At 43.6% G+C, this 23,121-nt stretch overlaps 1 protein-coding gene across 5 annotated transcripts in view; it reads left to right on the top strand.

The window, feature by feature from the left end:
* Positions 1-23,121, top strand: part of IPO4 (importin 4) — an 81,921-nt gene that overhangs the window by 18,556 nt on the left and 40,244 nt on the right. For 2 of the 5 annotated variants that reach the window (XM_085856656.1, XM_085856657.1), the window contains exons 2-20: positions 4,250-4,336; positions 4,863-4,942; positions 5,103-5,144; positions 6,302-6,434; positions 6,806-6,982; positions 7,361-7,426; positions 8,780-8,884; positions 9,132-9,215; positions 9,307-9,465; positions 10,073-10,126; positions 16,417-16,526; positions 16,738-16,846; positions 17,219-17,360; positions 17,589-17,705; positions 18,253-18,375; positions 18,484-18,604; positions 20,493-20,604; positions 22,453-22,571; positions 22,843-22,920. In XM_085856656.1, coding sequence (XP_085712782.1) covers positions 4,250-4,336; positions 4,863-4,942; positions 5,103-5,144; positions 6,302-6,434; positions 6,806-6,982; positions 7,361-7,426; positions 8,780-8,884; positions 9,132-9,215; positions 9,307-9,465; positions 10,073-10,126; positions 16,417-16,526; positions 16,738-16,846; positions 17,219-17,360; positions 17,589-17,705; positions 18,253-18,375; positions 18,484-18,604; positions 20,493-20,604; positions 22,453-22,571; positions 22,843-22,920 — 2,018 coding nt within the window. Of the gene's footprint in view, positions 1-2,588; positions 2,890-4,249; positions 4,337-4,862; positions 4,943-5,102; positions 5,145-6,301; positions 6,528-6,805; positions 6,983-7,360; positions 7,427-8,779; positions 8,885-9,131; positions 9,216-9,306; positions 9,466-10,072; positions 10,127-16,416; positions 16,527-16,737; positions 16,847-17,218; positions 17,361-17,588; positions 17,706-18,252; positions 18,376-18,483; positions 18,605-20,492; positions 20,605-22,452; positions 22,572-22,842; positions 22,921-23,121 lie in introns of those variants that run through there. The other 3 variants (XM_085856658.1, XM_085856654.1, XM_085856655.1) reach the window with 3 other exon arrangements.

Here is a 23,121-nt window from a genome sequence, read left to right as displayed (position 1 = left end):
AACACAGAAAACACAGAAAAACAACACAGAAAAAACAACACAGCAAACAACACCGAAAAACAACACAGAAAACAACACAGAAAAACAACAGAAAAACAACACCGAAAACAACACAGAAAACAACACAGAAAAAACAACACAGAAAAACAACACAGAAAAACAACACCGAAAACAACACAAACACAACACAGAAAAACAACACAGAAAAACAACACCGAAAACAACACAGCAAACAACACAGAAAACAACACCGAAAACAACACAGAAAACAACACAGAAAAACAACACAGAAAACAACACAGAAAACAACACCGAAAAACAGCACGGAAAACAACACCGAAAACAACACAGAAAAAACACAGAAAAACAACACCGAAAACAACACCGAAAACAACACAGAAAACAACACAGAAAACAACACAGCAAACAACACAGAAAACAACACAGAAAAACAACACCGAAAACAACACAGAAAACAACACAGAAAAACAACACCGAAAACAACACAGCAAACAACACAGCAAACAACACAGCAAACAACACAGAAAAGAACACCGAAAAACAACACAGCAAACAACACAACAAACAACACAGCAAACAACACAGAAAACAACACAGCAAACAACACAGAAAACAACACAGCAAACAACACAGCAAACAACACAAAAAACAACACAGCAAACAACACAGCAAACAACACAGAAAACAACAGCAAACAACACAGCAAACAACACAGAAAAACAACACAGCAAACAACACAGAAAACAACACAGCAAACACAGAAAACAACACAGAAAACAACACAGCAAACAACACAGCAAACAACACAGAAAACAACACAGAAAACAACACAGAAAAACAACACAGCAAACAACACCAAACAACACAGAAAACAACACAGCAAACAACACAGAAAACAACACAGAAAAACAACACAGAAAAACAACACAGAAAACAACACAGAAAAACAACACAGAAAACAACACAGCAAACACAGAAAACAACACAGAAAACAACACAGAAAAACATCTCCGAAACCAACACAGAAAACAACACACCAAACAACACAGAAAACCACACAGCAAACAACACAGAAAACAACACAGAAAACAACACAGAAAAACAACACAGAAAAACAACACAGCAAACAACACAGCAAACAACACAGCAAACAACACAGCAAACAACACAGAAAAACAACACCGAAAACAACACCGAAAACAACACCGAAAACAACACAGAAAACAACACAGCAAACAACACAGCAAACAACACAGAAAACAACACAGAAAACAACACAGAAAACGTTTCTCTACTCCAATCAGGCTTTGCAAGAATGCGTGCATCCGTCCGGGACAGTGAAACATCTTTTCCACAACTCTATCACTGTAAGGGGGGGGGGGGGTCAGAAGGGGAACTTGGTCACTAAAGTGCACTCTCTGGCAGTGATCAAATCAACGTTTGGGTAAAACGCGCCCGTCTATGACCCTTCGGCCGGTCCGAAGGTCTGAAGGTCTTGTCCCGGTCCACACCACCTCGGCAGTTTACACCACCTGGAGTTACAAGACCTCAGCCTTTTGGACGAGATCACAAAGTCCTCCAACCCTGTGGTTGTACAACAACTCCTCTCTCTCACCGCTACGTTTCCAAGTATTTTTGGCTTCTTTTAAAATCTTGTGTGAATAATTTTCGGTAACAATCCATAACAGGCACCATACACCTTCTACTGCCCCGTGACCCCCCACCCCCCATATACCTTCTACTGCCCCGTGACCCCCCCATACACCTTCTACTGCCCCGTGACCCCCCCATACACCTTCTACTGCCCCGTGACCCCCCATACACCTTCTACTGCCCCGTGACCCCCATACACCTTCTACTGCCCCGTGACCCCCCCATACACCTTCTACTGCCCCGTGACCCCCCATACACCTTCAACTGCCCCGTGACCCCCCATACACCTTCGACTGCCCCGTGACCCCCACCCCCCATACACCTTCTACTGCCCCGTGACCCCCACCCCCCATACACCTTCTACTGCCCCGTGACCCCCCATACACCTTCTACTGCCCCGTGACCCCCCATACACCTTCTACTGCCCCGTGACCCCCCCATACACCTTCAACTGCCCCGTGACCCCCCATACACCTTCTACTGCCCCGTGACCCCCCACCCCCATACACCTTCTACTGCCCTGTGACCCCCACCCCCCATACACCTTCAACTGCCCCGTGACCCCCACCCCCCATACACCTTCTACTGCCCCGTGACCCCCCCCCCCGTTGCTCGGGCTTTCTGCGCATTCTCGCCGAGAATTCTGGGACGGGTGACGTCATTTGGAAAGTCGCGGATTGGCTCAACCCATGATTTATTAATTTAAAAGTTCTTCATCCTTTCTTCTCAGTCACCACCCCCCCCCCACCTCCCGCCTATGAAGTTCTATAGAACAGTTCTATAAAATATTTATAGAACATGTTTTGAAGGGACACAACCCAAATATACCCCTCACCTGAGTCCCGATCGTAACACCATATATTTGCCGACGTATTATATAGATCGATCCGAATCCGCGTCGACGTCACGACGCAATTCCCGTGAGCGAACGATTTGCCAACCACCGGGCGGTGTATTGGTACGGTGTAGCTAGTTTTGCTTATTGGACACGTGCTTCCTTGTTTATTCTCATCATCCGTGAGACAGGGTCGAGGTTAGAGTCGGAGATATCTCAGGTTGGACGAAACAACGACCTTGGAACCTTCAATATCCTCGAACATCGCCGGTTGTGTTTTGGGTTCACAGGGACTTGTGGTCGGTTCGGTGTTCATGGCGACTCCGTTGGAAGTCACGTTAAACCGATTGTTGGAGGCGGACACGCTGGTTATTCAACAGGTACCGTACGTGTCCAGGTAAAACAGAGAGTGAGTTACGGAGGGAGAGGGGGAGGGGTGAAGGAGAGGGTGTATTTGGGGGGGAGGGGTGAAGGAGAGGGTGTATTGGGGGGAAGGAGTGAAGGAGAGGGTGTATTTGGGGGAGGGGTGAAGGAGAGGGTGTATTTGGGGGGTGGGGTGAAGGAGAGGGTGTATTTGGGGGAGGAGGTGAAGGAGAGGGTGTATTTGGGGGGGGAGGGTGAAGGAGAGGGTGTATTTGGGGGAGGGGTGAAGGAGAGGGTGTATTTGGGGGGAGGGGTGAAGGAGAGGGTGTATTTGGGGGAGGGGGTGAAGGAGAGGGTGTATTTGGGGGAGGGTGAAGGAGAGGGTGTATTTGGGGGGAGGGTGAAGGAGAGGGTGTATTGGGGGGAAGGGGTGAAGGAGAGGGTGTATTTGGGGGAGGGGGTGAAGGAGAGGGTGTATTTGGGGGAGGGGGTGAAGGAGAGGGTGTATTTGGGGGGAGGGTGAAGGAGAGGGTGTATTTGGGGGAGGGGTGAAGGAGAGGGTGTATTTGGGGGGATGGGGTGAAGGAGAGGGTGTATTTGGGGGAGGGGTGAAGGAGAGGGTGTATTTGGGGGGATGGGGTGAAGGAGAGGGTTATTTGGGGGAGGGGTGAAGGAGAGGGTGTATTGAGTGGTGGATGAGTTTGAAAGAGAGGGTGTGTTAGGGGCAGTAGATGGGAGGGAGTTTGTAAGGTTCGGGTTCATTCGGGCGAAGGATGGGGAGCGTGTGTTCATGGGAGGGAGACATGAGAAGGAGTGTACATTGGGTGTGTGTTCCTGGGAGGTGTAGATTGGGTGTGTGATAGTGGGGGGTAGACATGAGGAGTGTACATTGGGTGTGTGATAGTGGGAGGTAGACATGAGGAGTGTACATTGGGTGTGTGTTCATGGCAAGTGTACATTGGGTGTGTGATAGTGGGAGGTAGACATGAGGAGTGTACATTGGGTGTGTGATAGTGGGAGGTAGACATGAGGAGTGTACATTGGGTGTGTGTTCATGGGAAGTGTACATTGGGTGTGTGATAGTGGGAGGTAGACATGAGGAGTGTACATTGGGTGTGTGTTCGTGGGAGGTGTACATTGGGTGTGTGTTTCTCTGTGAGTGCAAAGTGGAGACCAAAACAAAAGGAATGAAATTTTTTAATTAAATCTGCTCCGTTATTTCTGGGAGTACGAAATGCAGTTTTTGTGATACCTTTAGTTGGTAGTGCTCTGACCCACTCAAGAGATGCTTGTCCAGGTGTGTGTCCAGGTGTGTGTGCAGGTTGTTACGTTATTGTTGGTTGTGACGGTCATCCTAACTGATGTAATTATTACTAGGCCACTGCCGAGCTGAAAATCGCCTGCAAAGATCACGGAATCATCCCGGCTCTCTGCTCCATCCTCAGCAGTTCCTCCAATGCACAGGTCGCAGGTCGCAGTCACTACACCACGATGTTCGGAATTCATTCTTTTTAAAATATTTATTTGTCACATTCTTTCCATTTTCATTTTTAATCCCCAACTCGTTCCTCCTATCCGTCTCCCAGTCTAATTGGCCCGTAACTCCCTTCGATGCAATGGAGTGGTGGAGTCAAGAAGGACACCGTCGATGTAACGAGGGTCACATGTTTATATGATGGGTTTGGTGGTGGGAACAGTATTTATGGTGATGGACTGGAGAGTGGAGAAAGGGCAGGATTCCCCAAATTGGGAGGGGGGGGATTGCATGACGAAGCAGCAGGATACATGTTGAACGGGTTTTGTGGACAGTACAAAAGGGGTTGATGTAAAAGCTCAGCCCTGCATCGTGTAATAAACAGTAAGCAGAGCCTCGACCTCTTCCTGTTCTGTGTCGATGATTCCCAAAGCTTTCGCTGTTCATTCCAAGCTGAAGTTCATCCTCCTTAACCAACCGAGCCCTATCACTTGTCCCTCATTCCGTGTCGTTCAGATCAGGCAGCTGGCGTGCGTTCTGCTGCGCCGCTGCGTGGCGCGGCGATGGAGGAAGACTCCAGCAGAAGTCCGACTGAGGTTTGCAATATCCTGTTTGGCGCACATCCCGCCATTGTCAAGGGAGGAAGGTTGGGGGTGGGGGGGGGAGGGGTCCCGGTGTGTTGCTCAGTGGAGTGTTTAACCCCTAAAATGGGAATCTATCTTCTCACGGCTATCCATTTTGTATTGTCATCCACAGAGTGAAGCCAATTATCCTGGAATCCCTACAGAGAGAGACCGAGTAAGTGCAAACTTTTCACACCATGATGTTGCGCCTGGTGTCGCCTTAGTGGTTAGGGTGGTGGCTTGGGATCTTCGGGTCCTGAGTTTGAGCCCCGTTGGCCACTGAATTAACACCAGGTGGGGTTGACTCAGCCTGTCATCCTTCCGAGGTCGGCGAAATGAGTACCATTGTACTGGTATAGGGGCACTGCAGCAGTGGCACAGTCACGCCCCAACAAAATGATGGCGACCCGACAGCCAAGCTGCCATATGCAAGAAGACACCGTGGTATTTAATATCACGCCTCCACTGACTCTTCCCCCCCTTCTCTGCGATCCGCGCTTTGTGTCATCCTCATGTCAGTCACTCCTCTTTATGGTGTCGTGTTCACGTCTGAATGATGTTGATTGTAGTTTTTGTGTTTGTTGATGTAACCAACTTTTGAGTGAAACGATTCAACTTCGCTGACGATGCCCATGAGGGTCATTTAAAAGGTTTATAGGATGGTCTTGCCACGCCGGTCTTCCCGCAGCTTTTCCGACGTCATCGTGCTGTGCGCTAATACCGGCCTACCTCGCTTTTAGGAACATGAAGGTCCTGATGTGGCTCCAGCCGAACGATCATCCATGCGTATCGCAACGTGTGCATTTCTTTCCCTTTTCACTTCGTCTCATCTAACCACGGGGAGATCCAGTGTGACAGATGCATCCATCGACTTAGGTTGGAGTTCATTCCAACCCGAAGGCAGTCTCATCTGGAGGGGTCACATTTTGGTTGGTCATCATATTGAAGACTGCACATGAAGGCCAAACGACCACTTCGACTGACGAGGAACACGCTCAAACTCGTGTGTTCTCTGTGGATCTAGCCACAGTGGCGGTTTAGTACCCTGTTGATGGGACTGTCATGTCATTTGTCACATGACTTGGTAATCTGTATCGTCGCTGTAAAATAGTTGTGACGTGTACGCAGCGAGTCCATTGATTTACCGGACCTGTTTTCACTTGTTTTTTGTTTGTTTGTTTTTTTTTTTCAAACTTTAAACACAAATTATGGATTCTAATGACTTGCCGGGAATAAGCACATTGTTCACGTTGAAGCGGTTCATGGATAGATCGGAACGACATCTCAGGTATTTGTTGGCACATTCGTGTGCACGTCGTGTGTTCTTGGCAGGATTCTAACGCGGAACGCCGTCGCGAACCTCGCAGCAGACGTGGCACGGCTTCACCCGGCGGACAAGCCCTGGCTCGAGTTGCTGTCACTCGTGCGGGAGTGGACAGGGAGTGGGAGCGCTGCGGAACAGGAGGTTCGAAGTTTTCACGAGCGACGCCGACTCAGTGTGACCGAACCACGGCGCTTCGACGAACCGCCTCAAACCGCTCGTTCTTTTGCATCACATGTTTGTGAATGACCTTTTCATGTGTCCAACTGACCTGTACTCTTCATGTCTTTCTTTCCTTTCGTGCTCCTCTCCACGTGCTTTATTTAATTCTTTTTTTTGCCACTTTTTGCTTGTGTAGCTGTTGGAGGAGTGATTAGTGCAGTGCTTGGTGTTATTGGGTTTGATTTTTTTTTTTTTTTTTACATTTTGTTAACAACGTGGCTATTCCCTCTTCAATCTTTTTTTATTTGGAGGAGGTGCAAAGTGGTCAGTGGTAACATTTGTTGTTCTTACAGTTGGGCCTACTGTTATTGAGCGTTCTACTCCAACATGCACCTTCCACCATGGCTCCTCACAGCTCGGACATCCTGCGCATCCTCACGGCCGCCATCGGCTCGGCCCAGCGTCTGGCCGCCCGATATTACGCCACGGTCGCCCTCTCCGCCCTCGCCGCCATCGCCGAACCGGAGCTCGTACGTACTGGTGACTAGGCACTGTCAAATAGGCAACAACCACACCATATTGGCGAAGAGGTTGTTGTTTTGCATTTGTTGTTCCACACGATGAAACCGTAGCAAGGAAATCATAAGTAGTACTCCGTTTGCAGGACCTCGGGTTGCTCTCCACCGTGGATTCATAAAATGACGTAAAAGTCACCCTTCACAAGTCCGAGAGCGAGCTTTCCAAGCTTGTGGTGGACGATACGACAGGCTATCTTGCGTGTTATTTTGAACGGATAGTGCGGAGTTTTTCTTGTAATTATTTGCTTGATTGATTGGGACGGATGAGTTGCGGTGCTCGTTGTACCGGAGTCGATGTTCACAATGATCTCTCCATCGATGCCCTTTCAGAACGTCCTCCGTGACACCGTACCCAAAATAATCCACGTCGTCCGACAGCTCATCGTACAGGATGAGGTAAGGCTCATTGTTCTCCCCAAAAGTCCTTTGTGTGCACTTTCATCGTGATCAAGTCACGCATCCTCTCCTGATTATTACTTAGCATGAAGGTGCGCGAAGCATCACGGTTTATTATGTCATCGGTCACAAGCTTGTGTGCCCGGGAAATTGTTGCTTTTTTATTTATTTATTTATCTCTCATGTCGATGAACACCTGTAAAGTCGATTCACGTTACGCTTTGCACTTGGTTGGTTTTGTAAAGAAATCGATTTGATCGTAAACGTGAGACTGAGATGCCATAACATAAGATGCCATAACAAACGGAACAAACCAAGCGAGTCAAAAGACATAGAGGGCAATGGGAATCTGTAAACTTGTATCCGATGAATGAGAAATAAAAGCTCAAATCCTAACCCACTAGGTGCCACAGATCACACTTGTAAGACAAAACAATGCTGCAGGTGGGACTTCCCTTTTCTCTGATGCATAGGATGGATGCAGTTCAACATAATGCAGACAGTTTTAGAGACCAGGTGCATGACGAGAGGCAGTAACGACTGTGCTTAGACGAAGTGCAATGGCCACGATCAGGGCCAGCGATGAGTAGGTCTTCAACTTCAACCAGGCCACGTGGTCTCCTTTGTCCATTTTAGACAGAGGCCTCCTGGCCCTCTAAAAACACAGGGTGATCCCAGCTCGGGTCGATGCCACACGAGGCTTCTCCTCCAAGCGAGGTATCTGTCGTCCTTTCCACACGAGCCTCTCTGTTCTCTCCTGGTGGACTCGCTTCTCATGGGCTCTCGAGCTCTCACGAGCCTCTTTGTCCTCACGGACTCCCCGGTACACTCTCCAGTCTCAACTCTCGTGCACGGAGTGCGCCCTCGCATGAGCATCTCCTGCTCCTCTCCTTGTGGACTGAGTTCTCTTCTTCCTCCTGCGCGGAGTCTTCTTCTCGGGTCCTGTCCACGAAGGTGGCACCAATAAAAATAAATGGACATTGTTTCTTCCGGACTCCACAGCCCACTGTGCTGCCGTGGCTGGCACACACTGGCCAGGGATCATGATTGGCCTTGTGCCTCTGTAAGGGAAAGTCCACACCTAGCCCCGCCCACAAACGAGAGGTTTTGCGGGTACATAATTAATCTGTACACCCTGTCTATAAATTACATACACTGCCTTCTCAGTGTCACATGCAACAAACTACTTCCTCTGACAATCCTGTTACATCCAACCTACGTGAAACGCATGGACCTTGGTCACTTACCACAGTCTCGGTCTGTGTAGTGGAGCTCATCCACATTATGGTCCGAGCAAATCCTCGCACGTTGGCGTGCATAGTGACTCGCATGGTGAATTGCTCTCCCCCACAGGCGACTCGAGCTTGTGGAGCTATGGAGGTTTTTGATGAATTCATTGATCTCGAAATCTCCATAATCGCGCCACACCTTCGAGAGCTCACGGCCTTTTGCCTGGAGGTGAGGCGTGCCGTGTTCGGAGGGTTGCGTCCCCATGGTAACTGAACGAAGAGTATCATAGTTTACTTTTCTTGGTAAATTGATTTCAACTCACCCTGGGCGTCGACGAGGTGGCTTTTGTTTTGTGAGTTTTCCTTCTTGTCTTTGTGACGTTTTCATGATTGTGACTTTTTGCCATCGTATTGTGCTTCAGGTATTGATTCACAAATTATCATTCGCTTCTTTCGTCCGTTCAACCCCCAAACAGCTGGCTGGAACCTCGTCTCTGGAGGACAGTGTCAGGATGAAGGCGCTTTCTGTTGTTGGATGCTTTGCCAGAATGAAGAGCAAGGTAACTAGTTGCAAACGTTCTAATTATAATTTGTGATCCATCCTTTGCTGTGGGTCATTCTCCCCTTCATTAACCTGCTCTTTTGTCACAGGCTCTGGTGAAACATAAGCTGTTGGACCCCATTTTGAATGTCATCTTCGTGCTTGTAACATCTCCCTGTGCGGAGGGTGATGAAGATGAAGATGAGGACGAGGACGATGATGACGATATGCGCACAGAAGGCTCGACTCCACGCCAGCTTGCAATAAAAGTACAGTATCTATGGCTGTTGGCCCCAGTTGGGGTGCCCCTAACCCTGAATACCAGACGGTGTACCCCATAGCCCCAACCCTGGATCCCAGTCGGCATACCCCGTAGCCCCAACCCTGGATCCCAGTCGGCATACCCCGTAGCCCTAACCCTGGATCCCAGTCGGCGTACCCCGTAGCCCGAACCCTGGATCCCAGTCGGCGTACCCCATAGCCCCAACCCTGGATCCCAGTCGGCATACCCCGTAGCCCTAACCCTGGATCCCAGTCGGCATGCTGTTAGTGGGGGTACCCCTTGGCCTAATGCTGGTCCCTGTTGAAATGCTGGCGACATCGTACAGATACATCACCATTTTGCTTGTGTATAAAGACCTTCGAGTGTTAGATTTATGTATTTATGTGGCATTTCCTTGCATGATGAGATTACCTTTGCCTTGCTGAGTTGGTATTATCACTCGCTTGAGGGAAGCGTCATGAGACCACAAGATTAAGGATTGTACAAATACAATCACATAGTAATAAATTAACTACTCTTTCACATGTCCAGTCCCTGTTGATTATTATTAATTAATTTTGATTTGACCACCTCACCTGTGAAACCTCTCCCAGGTAATGGAAGACTTGGCCATGAATTTGCCACCGGAAAAGTTGTTTGGTCACGTGGTGAGTGATGTTATTTATTTAGTTGATGTAATTATTTCCCATTGTAGAAACATTTCAGATGAGTTATTTTGGGGGTTTGGAGATTTCGGGGTTTGGGGGGGGTGGGGGATGGGAGGAGAGGACGTATTTATTTCTTGCTTTTATTCAGATCTCCCACATTTGTGCCAAATTGTGGATTATTTATTTATTTTCCAGATCTCCCACATTTGTGCCAAATTGTGGATTATTTATTTATTTATTTATTTTCCAGATCTCCCACATTTGTGCCAAATTGTGGATTATTTATTTATTTATTTTCCAGATCTCCCACATTTGTGCCAAATTGTGGATTATTTATTTATTTATTTTCCAGATCTCCCACATTTGTGCCAAATTGTAGATTATTTATTTATTTATTTTCCAGATCTCCCACATTTGTGCCAAATTGTGGATCATTTATTTATTTATTTATTTTCCAGATCTCCCACATTTGTGCCAAATTCTGGATTATTTATTTATTTATTTTCCAGATCTCCCACATTTGTGCCAAATTGTGGATTATTTATTTATTTATTTTCCAGATCTCCCACATTTGTGCCAAATTGTAGATTATTTATTTATTTATTTTCCAGATCTCCCACATTTGTGCCAAATTGTGGATCATTTATTTATTTATTTATTTTCCAGATCTCCCACATTTGTGCCAAATTGTGGATTATTTATTTATTTATTTTCCAGATCTCCCACATTTGTGCCAAATTGTGGATTATTTATTTATTTATTTTCCAGATCTCCCACATTTGTGCCAAATTGTAGATTATTTATTTATTTATTTTCCAGATCTCCCACATTTGTGCCAAATTGTGGATCATTTATTTATTTATTTTCCAGATCTCCCACATTTGTGCCAAATTGTAGATTATTTATTTATTTTCCAGACCTCCCACATTTGTGCCAAATTATAGATTATTTATTTATTTATTTTCCAGACCTCCCACATTTGTGCCAAATTGTAGATTATTTATTTATTTATTTATTTTCCAGATCTCCCACATTTGTGCCAAATTGTGGATTATTTATTTATTTATTTTCCAGATCTCCCACATTTGTGCCAAATTGTGGATTATTTATTTATTTATTTTCCAGATCTCCCACATTTGTGCCAAATTGTGGATCATTTATTTATTTATTTTCCAGATCTCCCACATTTGTGCCAAATTGTAGATTATTTATTTATTTTCCAGACCTCCCACATTTGTGCCAAATTATAGATTATTTATTTATTTATTTTCCAGACCTCCCACATTTGTGCCAAATTGTAGATTATTTATTTATTTATTTATTTTCCAGATCTCCCACATTTGTGCCAAATTGTGGATTATTTATTTATTTATTTTCCAGATCTCCCACATTTGTGCCAAATTGTGGATTATTTATTTATTTATTTATTTTCCAGATCTCCCACATTTGTGCCAAATTGTAGATTATTTATTTATTTATTTTCCAGATCTCCCACATTTGTGCCAAATTGTGGATTATTTATTTATTTATTTTCCAGATCTCCCACATTTGTGCCAAATTGTAGATTATTTATTTATTTATTTCCCAGACACACATTTGTGCCAAATTGTTGATTATTTATTTATTTATTTTCCAGATCTCCCACATTTGTGCTAAATTGTAGATTATTTATTTATTTTCCAGACCTCCCACATTTGTGCCAAATTGTAGATTATTTATTTATTTTCCAGATCTCCCACATTTGTGCCAAATTGTAGATTATTTATTTATTTATTTTCCAGACCTCCCACATTTGTGCCAAATTATAGATTATTTATTTATTTATTTTCCAGATCTCCCACATTTGTGCCAAATTGTAGATTATTTATTTATTTATTTTCCAGATCTCCCACATTTGTGCCAAATTGTGGATCATTTATTTATTTATTTTCCAGATCTCCCACATTTGTGCCAAATTGTAGATTATTTATTTATTTTCCAGACCTCCCACATTTGTGCCAAATTGTAGATTATTTATTTATTTATTTATTTTCCAGATCTCCCACATTTGTGCCAAATTGTGGATTATTTATTTATTTATTTTCCAGATCTCCCACATTTGTGCCAAATTGTAGATTATTTATTTATTTATTTATTTTCCAGATCTCCCACATTTGTGCCAAATTGTGGATTATTTATTTATTTATTTTCCAGATCTCCCACATTTGTGCCAAATTGTGGATTATTTATTTATTTATTTATTTTCCAGATCTCCCACATTTGTGCCAAATTGTAGATTATTTATTTATTTATTTTCCAGATCTCCCACATTTGTGCCAAATTGTGGATTATTTATTTATTTATTTTCCAGATCTCCCACATTTGTGCCAAATTGTAGATTATTTATTTATTTATTTCCCAGACACACATTTGTGCCAAATTGTTGATTATTTATTTATTTATTTTCCAGATCTCCCACATTTGTGCTAAATTGTAGATTATTTATTTATTTTCCAGACCTCCCACATTTGTGCCAAATTGTAGATTATTTATTTATTTTCCAGATCTCCCACATTTGTGCCAAATTGTAGATTATTTATTTATTTATTTTCCAGACCTCCCACATTTGTGCCAAATTATAGATTATTTATTTATTTATTTTCCAGATCTCCCACATTTGTGCCAAATTGTAGATTATTTATTTATTTATTTTCCAGATCTCCCACATTTGTGCCAAATTGTGGATTATTTATTTATTTTCCAGATCTCCCACATTTGTGCCAAATTGTGGATTATTTATTTATTTATTTTCCAGATCTCCCACATTGTGCCAAATTGTGGATCATTTATTTATTTATTTTCCAGATCTCCCACATTTGTGCCAAATTGTAGATTATTTATTTATTTTCCAGACCTCCCACATTTGTGCCAAATTATAGATTATTTATTTATTTATTTTCCAGACCTCCCACATTTGTGCCAAATTGTAGATTATTTATTTATTTATTTATTTTCCAGATCTCCCACATTTGTGCCAAATTGTGGATTATTTATTTATTTATTTTCCAGATCTCCCACATTTGTGCCAAATTGTGGATTATTTATTTATTTTCCAGATCTCCCACATTTGTGCCAAATTGTAGATTATTTATTTATTTATTTTCCAGATCTCCCACATTTGTGCCAAATTGTGGATTATTTATTTATTTATTTTTCAGATCTCCCACATTTGTGCCAAATTGTAGATTATTTATTTATTTATTTCCCAGACACACATTTGTGCCAAATTGTTGATTATTTATTTATTTATTTTCCAGATCTCCCACATTTGTGCTAAATTGTAGATTATTTATTTATTTATTTATTTTCCAGACCTCCCACATTTGTGCCAAATTGTAGATTATTTATTTATTTTCCAGATCTCCCACATTTGTGCCAAATTGTAGATTATTTATTTATTTATTTTCCAGACCTCCCACATTTGTGCCAAATTGTAGATTATTTATTTATTTATTTTCCAGATCTCCCACATTTGTGCCAAATTGTAGATTATTTATTTATTTATTTTCCAGACCTCCCACATTTGTGCCAAATTATAGATTATTTATTTATTTATTTTCCAGATCTCCCACATTTGTGCCAAATTGTGGATTATTTATTTATTTATTTTCCAGATCTCCCACATTTGTGCCAAATTGTGGATTATTTATTTATTTATTTTCCAGACCCACATTTGTGCCAAATTGTATATTATTTATTTATTTTCCCGACCTCCCACATTTGTGCCAAATTGTAGATTATTTATTTATTTTCCAGATCTCCCACATTCGTGCCAAATTGTAGATTATTTATTTATTTTCCAGTTTTTCATTTAATGATACTTTATATGAATGGGTTGTTTAAAAATACATAATATTAGTTTACAATGTTTTCCAGCTGTTTTTGCTACCTGTGGGTAATTAATTTATTGTCTCTGCCTGGTGTTGGGTGTTGGCTTAATGGTTTGGGATCCTAGGATCCTGAGTTCAAATCCTGCTTGGCTGTTGAATTAATACCAGGTGGGGTTAACTCGGCCTGTCATCCTTCTGAGGTCGGCAAAATGAGTGCCAGCTTGCTGGTATCCTGTGTCGGAGTGGCGACACGTCCAGGATTGTGCCCAATAGCCAAGGAGACCGCTTTGGCAGCACCAACGCTCTGCACAGAGTATGGTCCCAATGGATGGATTTATTACCTCCACCACTGAAGGTCGATGGAGGTTTTTTTTCCCTCTTGTCTGTTTGTCTGTCTGTCTGTCTGTCTCTGTCTGAACAGGATATCTCAAAAAGTTGTGAATGGATTTTGACAAAATTTGTTTGGGTGTGTGACAAGGTTGTTCACCATTGAGAGGTCGAGCCAAAAACGATTTGTAGCATGATATCTAAAAACGTTGTGGATGGATTCTGATTAAATTTGGTCAATGAGTTGGGTCGGTGACAAGAACGAGCCGATTAGATTTTGTCCGTCCGGATCCAGATCTTGCCTCTTGGTGGGATACAAAACGTAACCTGTTCAGCCTGGCAGAGGTATGCGCTCTACCGAGTGCCCTTGTAGTTTTTAATGTTTTTATTTCTTCCACTGAATATTGCTTCGACTGTTGGATTTTAAAGATCGTATCATCGTCACACATGTGAAACATCATGTTTGCACGAGAAATGATTGATTTGTTTTTCATTGACCGTGGAGCCGTACATTAGGGTCATACACTAACGTTTCCACATCTGAACTTGTTTGCTCATGTGTTGTGTGATGTGTATATCAGTGGACGCACCTGCCCTCCTGGCAGGAGCACCCTTCTCGGCCTACCTTTGGTGGGTGATGTGCTGCGGCACATTCTTATAAATGCACTTCATCGTTTTTGTCACTTCTGAAAGAAATTTTATTGATCACAACAAATCGTACTCCATCTGCTCAAATTGAGAAGGTTCCATTCAATTATGGAGGAAGAGACTTGTAATACCGGTTCGTACCAAAGGTGGCACTATTTCCGCCATATGCAGGGACTCGCTGATATAGGACGTGCCAAATAGTGTCGTTTCGCAAGAGCTTCGCCAACAAATTGGGGGACGTAGTTCACTATGAGACATGCCAAAACCGACTTTGCCATTTTGAATACGTACCGCGTCATCAGCTGGTAGAGTGTAAGCCGCGGTTCATCCAGCCGACACCTCGCCCAGTCACATCCCCACCCTCACGCAACCTCGAGGGTAGGATTAGCGGAAACTTGGGTCGGCCTCGTATTCGTTTTCAACCTCGATTGGTTCGATATCTCGTGCGTTCTGTGGACTATTATTGCAACCAACTTACAAAAAAAAAACATTCAAGAAACCCTTCACCATGACTGGACAGCATCCTGCAAGTATTCCAGCCATTCCATCAGCTTGGATGTGAAGATGGACACAATTGACTGAGGTGAGCATGTGGTGGACATTGGCCACGAGCTTGGCTTGCCTCCGACCACACGAAGAGGACATCAACTCGGACATCAAGCATCGACTTTCTGCCACCAATGCTCTACACCTCCAAAGAGACCTCTTCAGATGACGAGGCAGGCAGGTCCCTCTCTAACCCCTCCGATCCACACCTGCCCCTCTCTGGTCCTGGCATTTTGGTGAGTACTGAGCACCTCAGTAACTGTTCATATAATTGTCCATTTGTGTATTTCGTTTATTACCTCCGCCACCGAAGGTGAAGGTTATGTTTTCAGCTGTTTCTGCCTGTGTGTGACGAGGACGAACTGATTAGATTTTGGTGAAGATCTGGGTACGGATCCGACTACTGGAATTTTTAAAGTGATTCTTCACCATTGAGAGTTAGGGCTAAACCGATATAGAGCTCGATATGTTCTTGCGGATCAGGCATTACGGGGTGGGAGGTATGCGCTCTACCGAGTACCCTTGTAGTTCTTTATTGATTTGTTTAATATTTGGCTCTAATATGTGGTTAAGGTCACTGGGTCATGCGTGGCTCTCTCGGATCCGCTTTCCAATCTTTGACCCTGAAGCGGGAGTTGTTTTGAATTATGTAGTGGTTTTGTGGTGATGAGGTGTTTTTAATAACGTGGAGGTGTTTGTCCCACTGTTGCGACGTCTGATGAGGTGAGCGTTGTGAGCCGATCCACCCATATTATATATATATATATATATATATATATATATATATATATATATATATATATATATAATGACCATATACACATCTCCATTATGGATAGATTTATTTATTCAGCTCTCATCAGTGTGTCCCCTTGACGTGACCTTTCCATTCCACGACAGATCTCGCCATTATCTGCTGCCCTGGAGAGTGACGACCCCTGGAGGCGCCGAGGAGGTCTTGCACTGGTCGCTGCGCTAGCTGAGGGCTGTGCCGGACATATCCGTCTGAAGTGAGAAATCAGGGTTTGAGTCGGGAAAGTATTTGAACCTCCTCCTCAGCAGCAGGTTGGAATGGAGGGAATGGGAGCAGGAGGAGTTGTGTTATTTGGGGGGTGGGAGGGTCCACGAGGTTCCTCCAAGCTCTTGCTTTCTCTAAGACTTAAGTGGTCGGTGTTTCATTGTTGGAAGTCATCGTTTTGATCAATGTTCTGTTTTTCACAGATTTCTGCCCCAGTTTCTGCAGAGCATTTGTACTTCCTTGTGTGATGAAAACCATTTTGTTCAGGCTGCAGGTTTATACGCCTTGGGCCAATTTTCGCAGCATCTTCGGGTATGACGGCTCTGTTTGGTCATCGGAACGGTGTGAGCTCATACTTTGTTATAAAGATGGTCATAATGTGTCGTTCTTCCTTCTCGATCAGTCATTCATTCATGTGAAGTTAACATTTGTGTGCATCTCTCGTTTCATTCCACAAAGTGAATGTAGTCCTGGATTTTGTTTACCAGTGTTGTTTTCTAATAAGTAAATAAATGTATAACAGCATCACGTGATGATGTAAATGTTTTATTCTGGGTCAGTCCACCACTATTATATCAAAGTTCACCGCTTGCTTCATTTGTAATGTGTTTTGTGCATTGTGGATGGCCAGCTTAAGGGCGATGACTATATATTAATAGGCTCGGATGTTCCCGCGGCCCTCAGCCTGATATCAGCCATTATGCTGAGGATGTTCTTCCTCGCTTGCTCGTCCTCTTGGCCAGAATTGGTGCGAATGCTGAACTCCAACCAGGTCCCTGGCTAAATAAGGCCTACTATGCGCTGGACAACTTTGTTGAAAGTCTGGGTGAGTTTGTTTGTGGAAGAAGTCAAGTGGGTATTGGCACCAAAGCTTGGTGCCATTGGACCTTACCCCTTATAAAGGGAGGTGGAGTAGGAGAAGAAGAAGTTTGTGGTTATTTGTATCGCTCGATGGGTGAAAGAGGTCAAAGGTGTGCAAGACAGGTGCAGAAAGGAGGTGAGCGGGCTACTTTACCCCCACAAACCTCAATGCAATTCTCTTCCTCTCTTCCAGAGGGTGACCACGTGCTGCCCTTCCTGCCTGCACTCGTGGAGCACATCATTGGCATCCATGATCGCACGAGGATTGCTCAGATCAAGGAACTCTCACTGAGTGCACTTGGTTCAACAGGTGATTCATCCACCCCTCTCACAAGGGCGAGACTGCTGGTGTGCCGTTTGTTTTGGTTTCTGGGAGCCAATCGGCGGTTAGCCGTTTGTTTGTTTATTTAATTTCTGGAACCTTTGTGCCAGTGCTACCTGTTTGTAGGTTCCATTTCTATGCCCATTGCAAGCTGTCCAAGGGCATTAAGCATCAACCACAAAGCAAGAATTGGCATCACACGTTAACCAGACCAGGCAGCCTAGTTATGCAGGTTATCCCCTTGGTGTAAGTTAATGGACCAGTTTTTTGTTTTTTTTACTGACTGTACATCAGTAACATGGTAATCTCCTTGATTTCCAGAAGCTTTGAATCGAGATCCTGAATCCTGCCACTTTTAGCCAGATTTGAACTTGCAACATCTGGTAAACTAGTCTCGTGTCCTTGCCTCTCGGCCCCTGCCATGTTTGATCGGTAAATTCTTCAAGGATGATTAATGAATTACCATCACTTGTGGCATTTTGTAGATTTGAAAAATTTCTGCTTTCACTTCCCTCCTACTTGTTTCTCTTTGTAGCTGTTGCTGCGGGTAACAACCTCCAGCCATATTTCCCAAGAATCATTGAATGTCTCCAACTGCACCTATGTGTCCCAACCAAGCCGGACAACACGCCTTCTCAATTGCAGCTCCAAGCTCTCGGTGAGCTCGAGGCGGCGACGATGTGCTGGCTAATCGAATGATGTATATTTGAGTTTATTTTTATTTTATTTTTTTGAATTCAGCCCTTTGTCCGTCCACCCTGTGCAGATACATTGGGAGTCATCGCCACCGCTCTGGGAGATGCCTTCGCTCCACACGCGGCCAGCTGCTGCCAATTGGCACTCCAGATGCTGCAATGTGGGGACGATCCTGACCTGCATCGGTGCACGTGTGTATCACACCTCAACCTTAAGCACTCATCGTCCACAATTAGTGAGATGTTACTGATTATAATGGGAAGTAATTTGTTCCCAGCACTTTTGCAAGTTGAAGTTTTATTTATCCGGGCCTTTAACTCTTGAAAAAGGTGTGCCATTGTGTGCTGGTATCAAGGCTGAATTGTATAATCCTGTGCGTATTCTGCATGTTACACACGTGCACCTGCATGTGATGTACATTTTATTTTAAAGGGCAATTTTAAAAGTAAAGATTGAGGTTTTAAAAGTTGTTATAAAATGTCCCGTAATTATTGCATTCGCTTTGGATTCCGTCATTACCAGTTCCATCCGTCCATCCATCCATTGGGACCATACTCTGTACAGAGCGTTGTTGCTGCCTAAGCAGTCTCCTTGGCTTTTGGACACAATCCTGGACGGGTCGCCACTCCGACACAGTAAACCAGCATGCTGGCACTCATTTTGCCGACCTCGGAGGGATGACAGGCCGAGTTAACCCCACCTAGTATTAATTCAACAGCCGAGGGGGATTTGAACTCGGGATTCTAGGATCCGAAGCCCACCACCCTAACCATTAAGCCTACACCAGACATATTCACAGTTGATTGTACTCGTATTGCGATTATGATCACATGGGTGAAACTCTTCCGTATGAGTTTGTGTGGAATGACCTACACAGAGGTTTCCGTATTTTCATTGTGAGAATTAACCATTAAGGTTAATTTTAATTAAGGTTAACTAACCATTAAGCCAACACCAGACATGCTTGCATGCATATACATATATATATATATTTTTTTTGTTTTGTTATATATTATATGTGACTGATGTTTGTGCTACTACTCCTACAATTCTGGACTGATTACATCGAGACTTGCGACATAGGATAAGAATGAGCCCAGTTTTTGGAGATAGGTTTTTATTTTATCTTTGCCGTTCCCTCCCTCCATACTCTCACTGCACCCATTCCCCTGCCTCCTCCACTCTTCCCTTACCCCCTTCCACAAAGGAATTTTTACAGTGTTTTTAACTATGTTTGGGAAAGTAAAACCCGCTTTCGATTCCGACCAACCTCTAACTTTCCTTGTGTCATGTCGAAATCTGCCACATGAGGGACAAATTCATTGATTTTGGCTGAAAGAAGTGATGCTATAGATGTGTATCCTTGTCGCAATGTCATGAATCGGGGGTGTATTCAGTTACCAAGTTTCTTGTAGAGCGCTCGATAAGTGGCTTAAGCACTCAAGCAAGCACTCCACTAAAAACCGCTGAAAAGGGAACGGCTGGCTTGATAACAGAACGCACCCCTGGATTTCTTGGCAGCACATGTATAAAATGTATAAAATGTATAAAATTGTATAAAAAATGTATAAAATGTATGTATAAAATGTCGACAAAAGGACAGTTTTATCTATATATATATATATATATATTTTTTTTTTTTTTTAATTAAAATTTTAAAATATTAATCATGACTATTTTCATTGTAATGAAAACATCCTTTGTTCAGTTTTCAACGCATTGTTTTTTTTTTTAATGTACCTAAACTCAGGTGATGTTAAGTGTACATGTCACGTAACTCGAAAGTGTGTTCATGTACGTCATAAATATCTCTCGGGGAATTCACTCGACCTCCCGACTAATTATTCACGCTCGCAGGTATTCCATACAAATGTGTTTGTTTGACTCGTATGCAATTCTAAACCACCGGACGGAATTAGTTGAAAAGTGGTGGTTGTACTCTGGGTGTGTTGGAAACGTTCCACTCAATTGGAATGGCCACCTCCAACTTAAATTTTTACTTTAATGTTCAATTGGTGAGTTATCATAAGTGGGTGAATTATTCGAGTACCGAATAACTCCGTACTTGTGCTTCATTAGGTACGGCCTGTTTGCGTCGGTGTCTGGAGTAATGGGGCAGGAGCTGGCCCCCTACCTCCCCAACCTCATCCCACTCATGATGCTCTCTCTCCGCTCGACCGAAGGCATTGTGGTGAATAACCTCGAGCATTTCACGGCCAACTGCCACGCTGCACTATATCGAGCATTATTTAGCCTCTGTACAGGGTACGTGCGTGTGATGCCCTGAAAAGTTGTTTATGTTGAAGGGAAGCCGTATTTGTAAAATGGAGTACGGTGCAGTATTACTCGGTGATCGTCATGGAACTTTTCACTTCACATCGTTGTGTGGGAAACGCATCGTTAATCAGTAAGTGTAACGTCGGTGAGTTTCCATCATGCCTATGGGAGCCACCACCCTTCTTGCCTTTGGGAGCTCGTGATTGGCTGTGTCCCCCTTGAGAGCTCGTGATTGGCTGTGTAATGTCATTTTTACAGATGTGCTAATCCTATTTTTGAAATTTGAGTGTAGTTTCCTTTAAATGTCACTTTTCTCTGAAATGTATTTGACATGAGAAAACGTTTATTCCGACCTTTGTTTTGCAAGCTTTGTTTTTTTTTGGTGGGTTTTTGTGTATTTTTGCTAGATTATCCATTTTGGCTGCTTGCATTCCCCATTTTTATAACGATGGATGAAATCAATGGAGCGTTGATCGCAGTTATCTAACCGCCACCGCCATGGGAAGCAAGGAGAAGTCTTCCTGCTTCCCTCTCCAGCTTCACGTTCCTTCCTGCAGTGGTTAGCCTTCTTCGATGAATGTCCTGTTTGTTCAATCGATTGTTCTACCTCTCCGCCGATGCAGATCGACACGAGCCTTCACGAATACCTGATAATTAGAGCCTCGTTGAATTTTTCATTTTAAGGTGAGACTTTAATTTGGTTACTACCCACAGACAACATGATGATCGGACGTCGTACGTTTCGGAACTTTCTCGATTTTTCTCTCACGGTGGTAATTTGCACTTTCCAAACAAGGACGGTGGTTCTTGTTGCACGGCTTCCATCAAACCACTTAAAATAGAAATTTCCTCTTGAGCTTTGTTCCCACGGTGAAAATTTCCACATGAAGCAAGCAAGAGCTGTCTACAAATCGGAGGAACCCAAGGAACAGAAATTGTCATGGAGTCGTGTACACGCAGTGCTTATACTGAGCTATTTTGCAGCACATTGTCCTCCATGTTCAAAGGTTGGTAACGGGCTCTGTTGCTGCTGTTCTTTATTGGGCCAAACCTGGTAACGTAAGCCTCTGATTAGTAGTCTTTCTGTGAAGGGGATGCGACACTATTGCAATGCATCCATCTGTCTGTCTGTCTGTCCGTGCTTATATTTTCGCTTTTAAAATGTTTTTCTGAAACCGCTTGTCCGATCGATGCAAAACTTTATACATAGAGGGACTCCCCATGGAGAACATTTTATTGATAACTCTGATGTCATAAGGTCATGTGGTATGTATGGCAACCATATTGGATTCAAGGAAAATATGTCGACATATTTTTCTCCAGAAGCACTCGACGAAAAAAAAAAAAGTTGAAGGCTGGGTATATTTAGTGGTAACGGTCATGTCATCGGTCACATGGTCTGGGGGCCAGATTGGGTTGAAAATAAAAACATTAAAAAAAAATCTTCTCCAGAACCACTTAACAGACCGATGTGAAACTTCGTATGTAAGATTGACTAGCCGTGGGGGATACAGTTTGAAATTTTTATCAATGCAATTTGGCCTTAATAGGCACAAAACTGGTCGTTAGATATCTATGAAGCTATGGATAATGGCCATGTCCGTGAGAAATACGGTGCATGGATGATACGGGTATATGAATAATTGGTAGCGTGTTCAGTTAACGATGGTATATTTGTTCAGAATGGGCACGCGACGCGAGACGATGCGCCCCACGAGTGCCGTTCTAGTTTATATACTTCATGCCATACTTCTTCCTGCAGACACATTTTGAGACTGATGATGAGACCGAAGCTTTTGCACTCTTTGATGATTCTTCTGATGATGGAGATGAACAGCAAGATGAAGATTTGGAATCTGAAGATGAAGATGTTATCACAGGGTAAAATGTCCTTTTCTTCGCTTGTTCAAGCAGCACAAGTTTCCATCAGCGGGTGCAAATGAAGAGAAAACTTTTTGTGTTTGCTCCTCCATGAGCCTCAACTTTGTATTGACTACAAATATAAATCGTGTGATTATCGTAATTACATGTATGCATTCAGTAATTGTTCACAAACCGATCATGGCAGACAGACAGACATACACCGCCAGCAGTAAATGGAAATTAGACACCTTCCTTACCAGGCTTTCCCTCTCGCTGTGCTGTGCGACAGGTACAGCATATCCAACGCCTATATGGAGGAAAAGGAAGATACCTGCAATGCCTTGGGAGAAATCGCCAGCAAGACCGGGTTAGTTTGGCTGGTGATATCGGGTGGTCGGTGATTTTAGTGTCGGTCTGTGTATTCGCTGGGCTGATTTGCTCCGGGTGTGTCTGCGGAGATTTAGGGACACTTTCAGGGCTTGTCCAAGGGTGGTTTGCCATGCATGTCGGAGGGAACTTGCTGAGTGTGTGAATCGATTGCGTCTTGCTTTATGATGGTGGCTCCCAA

This window comes from Eptatretus burgeri, chromosome 15 (genome assembly GCF_056783735.1).
Source record: "Eptatretus burgeri isolate ZD-2024b chromosome 15, Ebu_testis_v1, whole genome shotgun sequence".
NCBI classification, from domain to species: Eukaryota; Metazoa; Chordata; class Myxini; order Myxiniformes; family Myxinidae; genus Eptatretus; species Eptatretus burgeri.
This window is presented reverse-complemented; position numbering and strand designations above follow the sequence as displayed.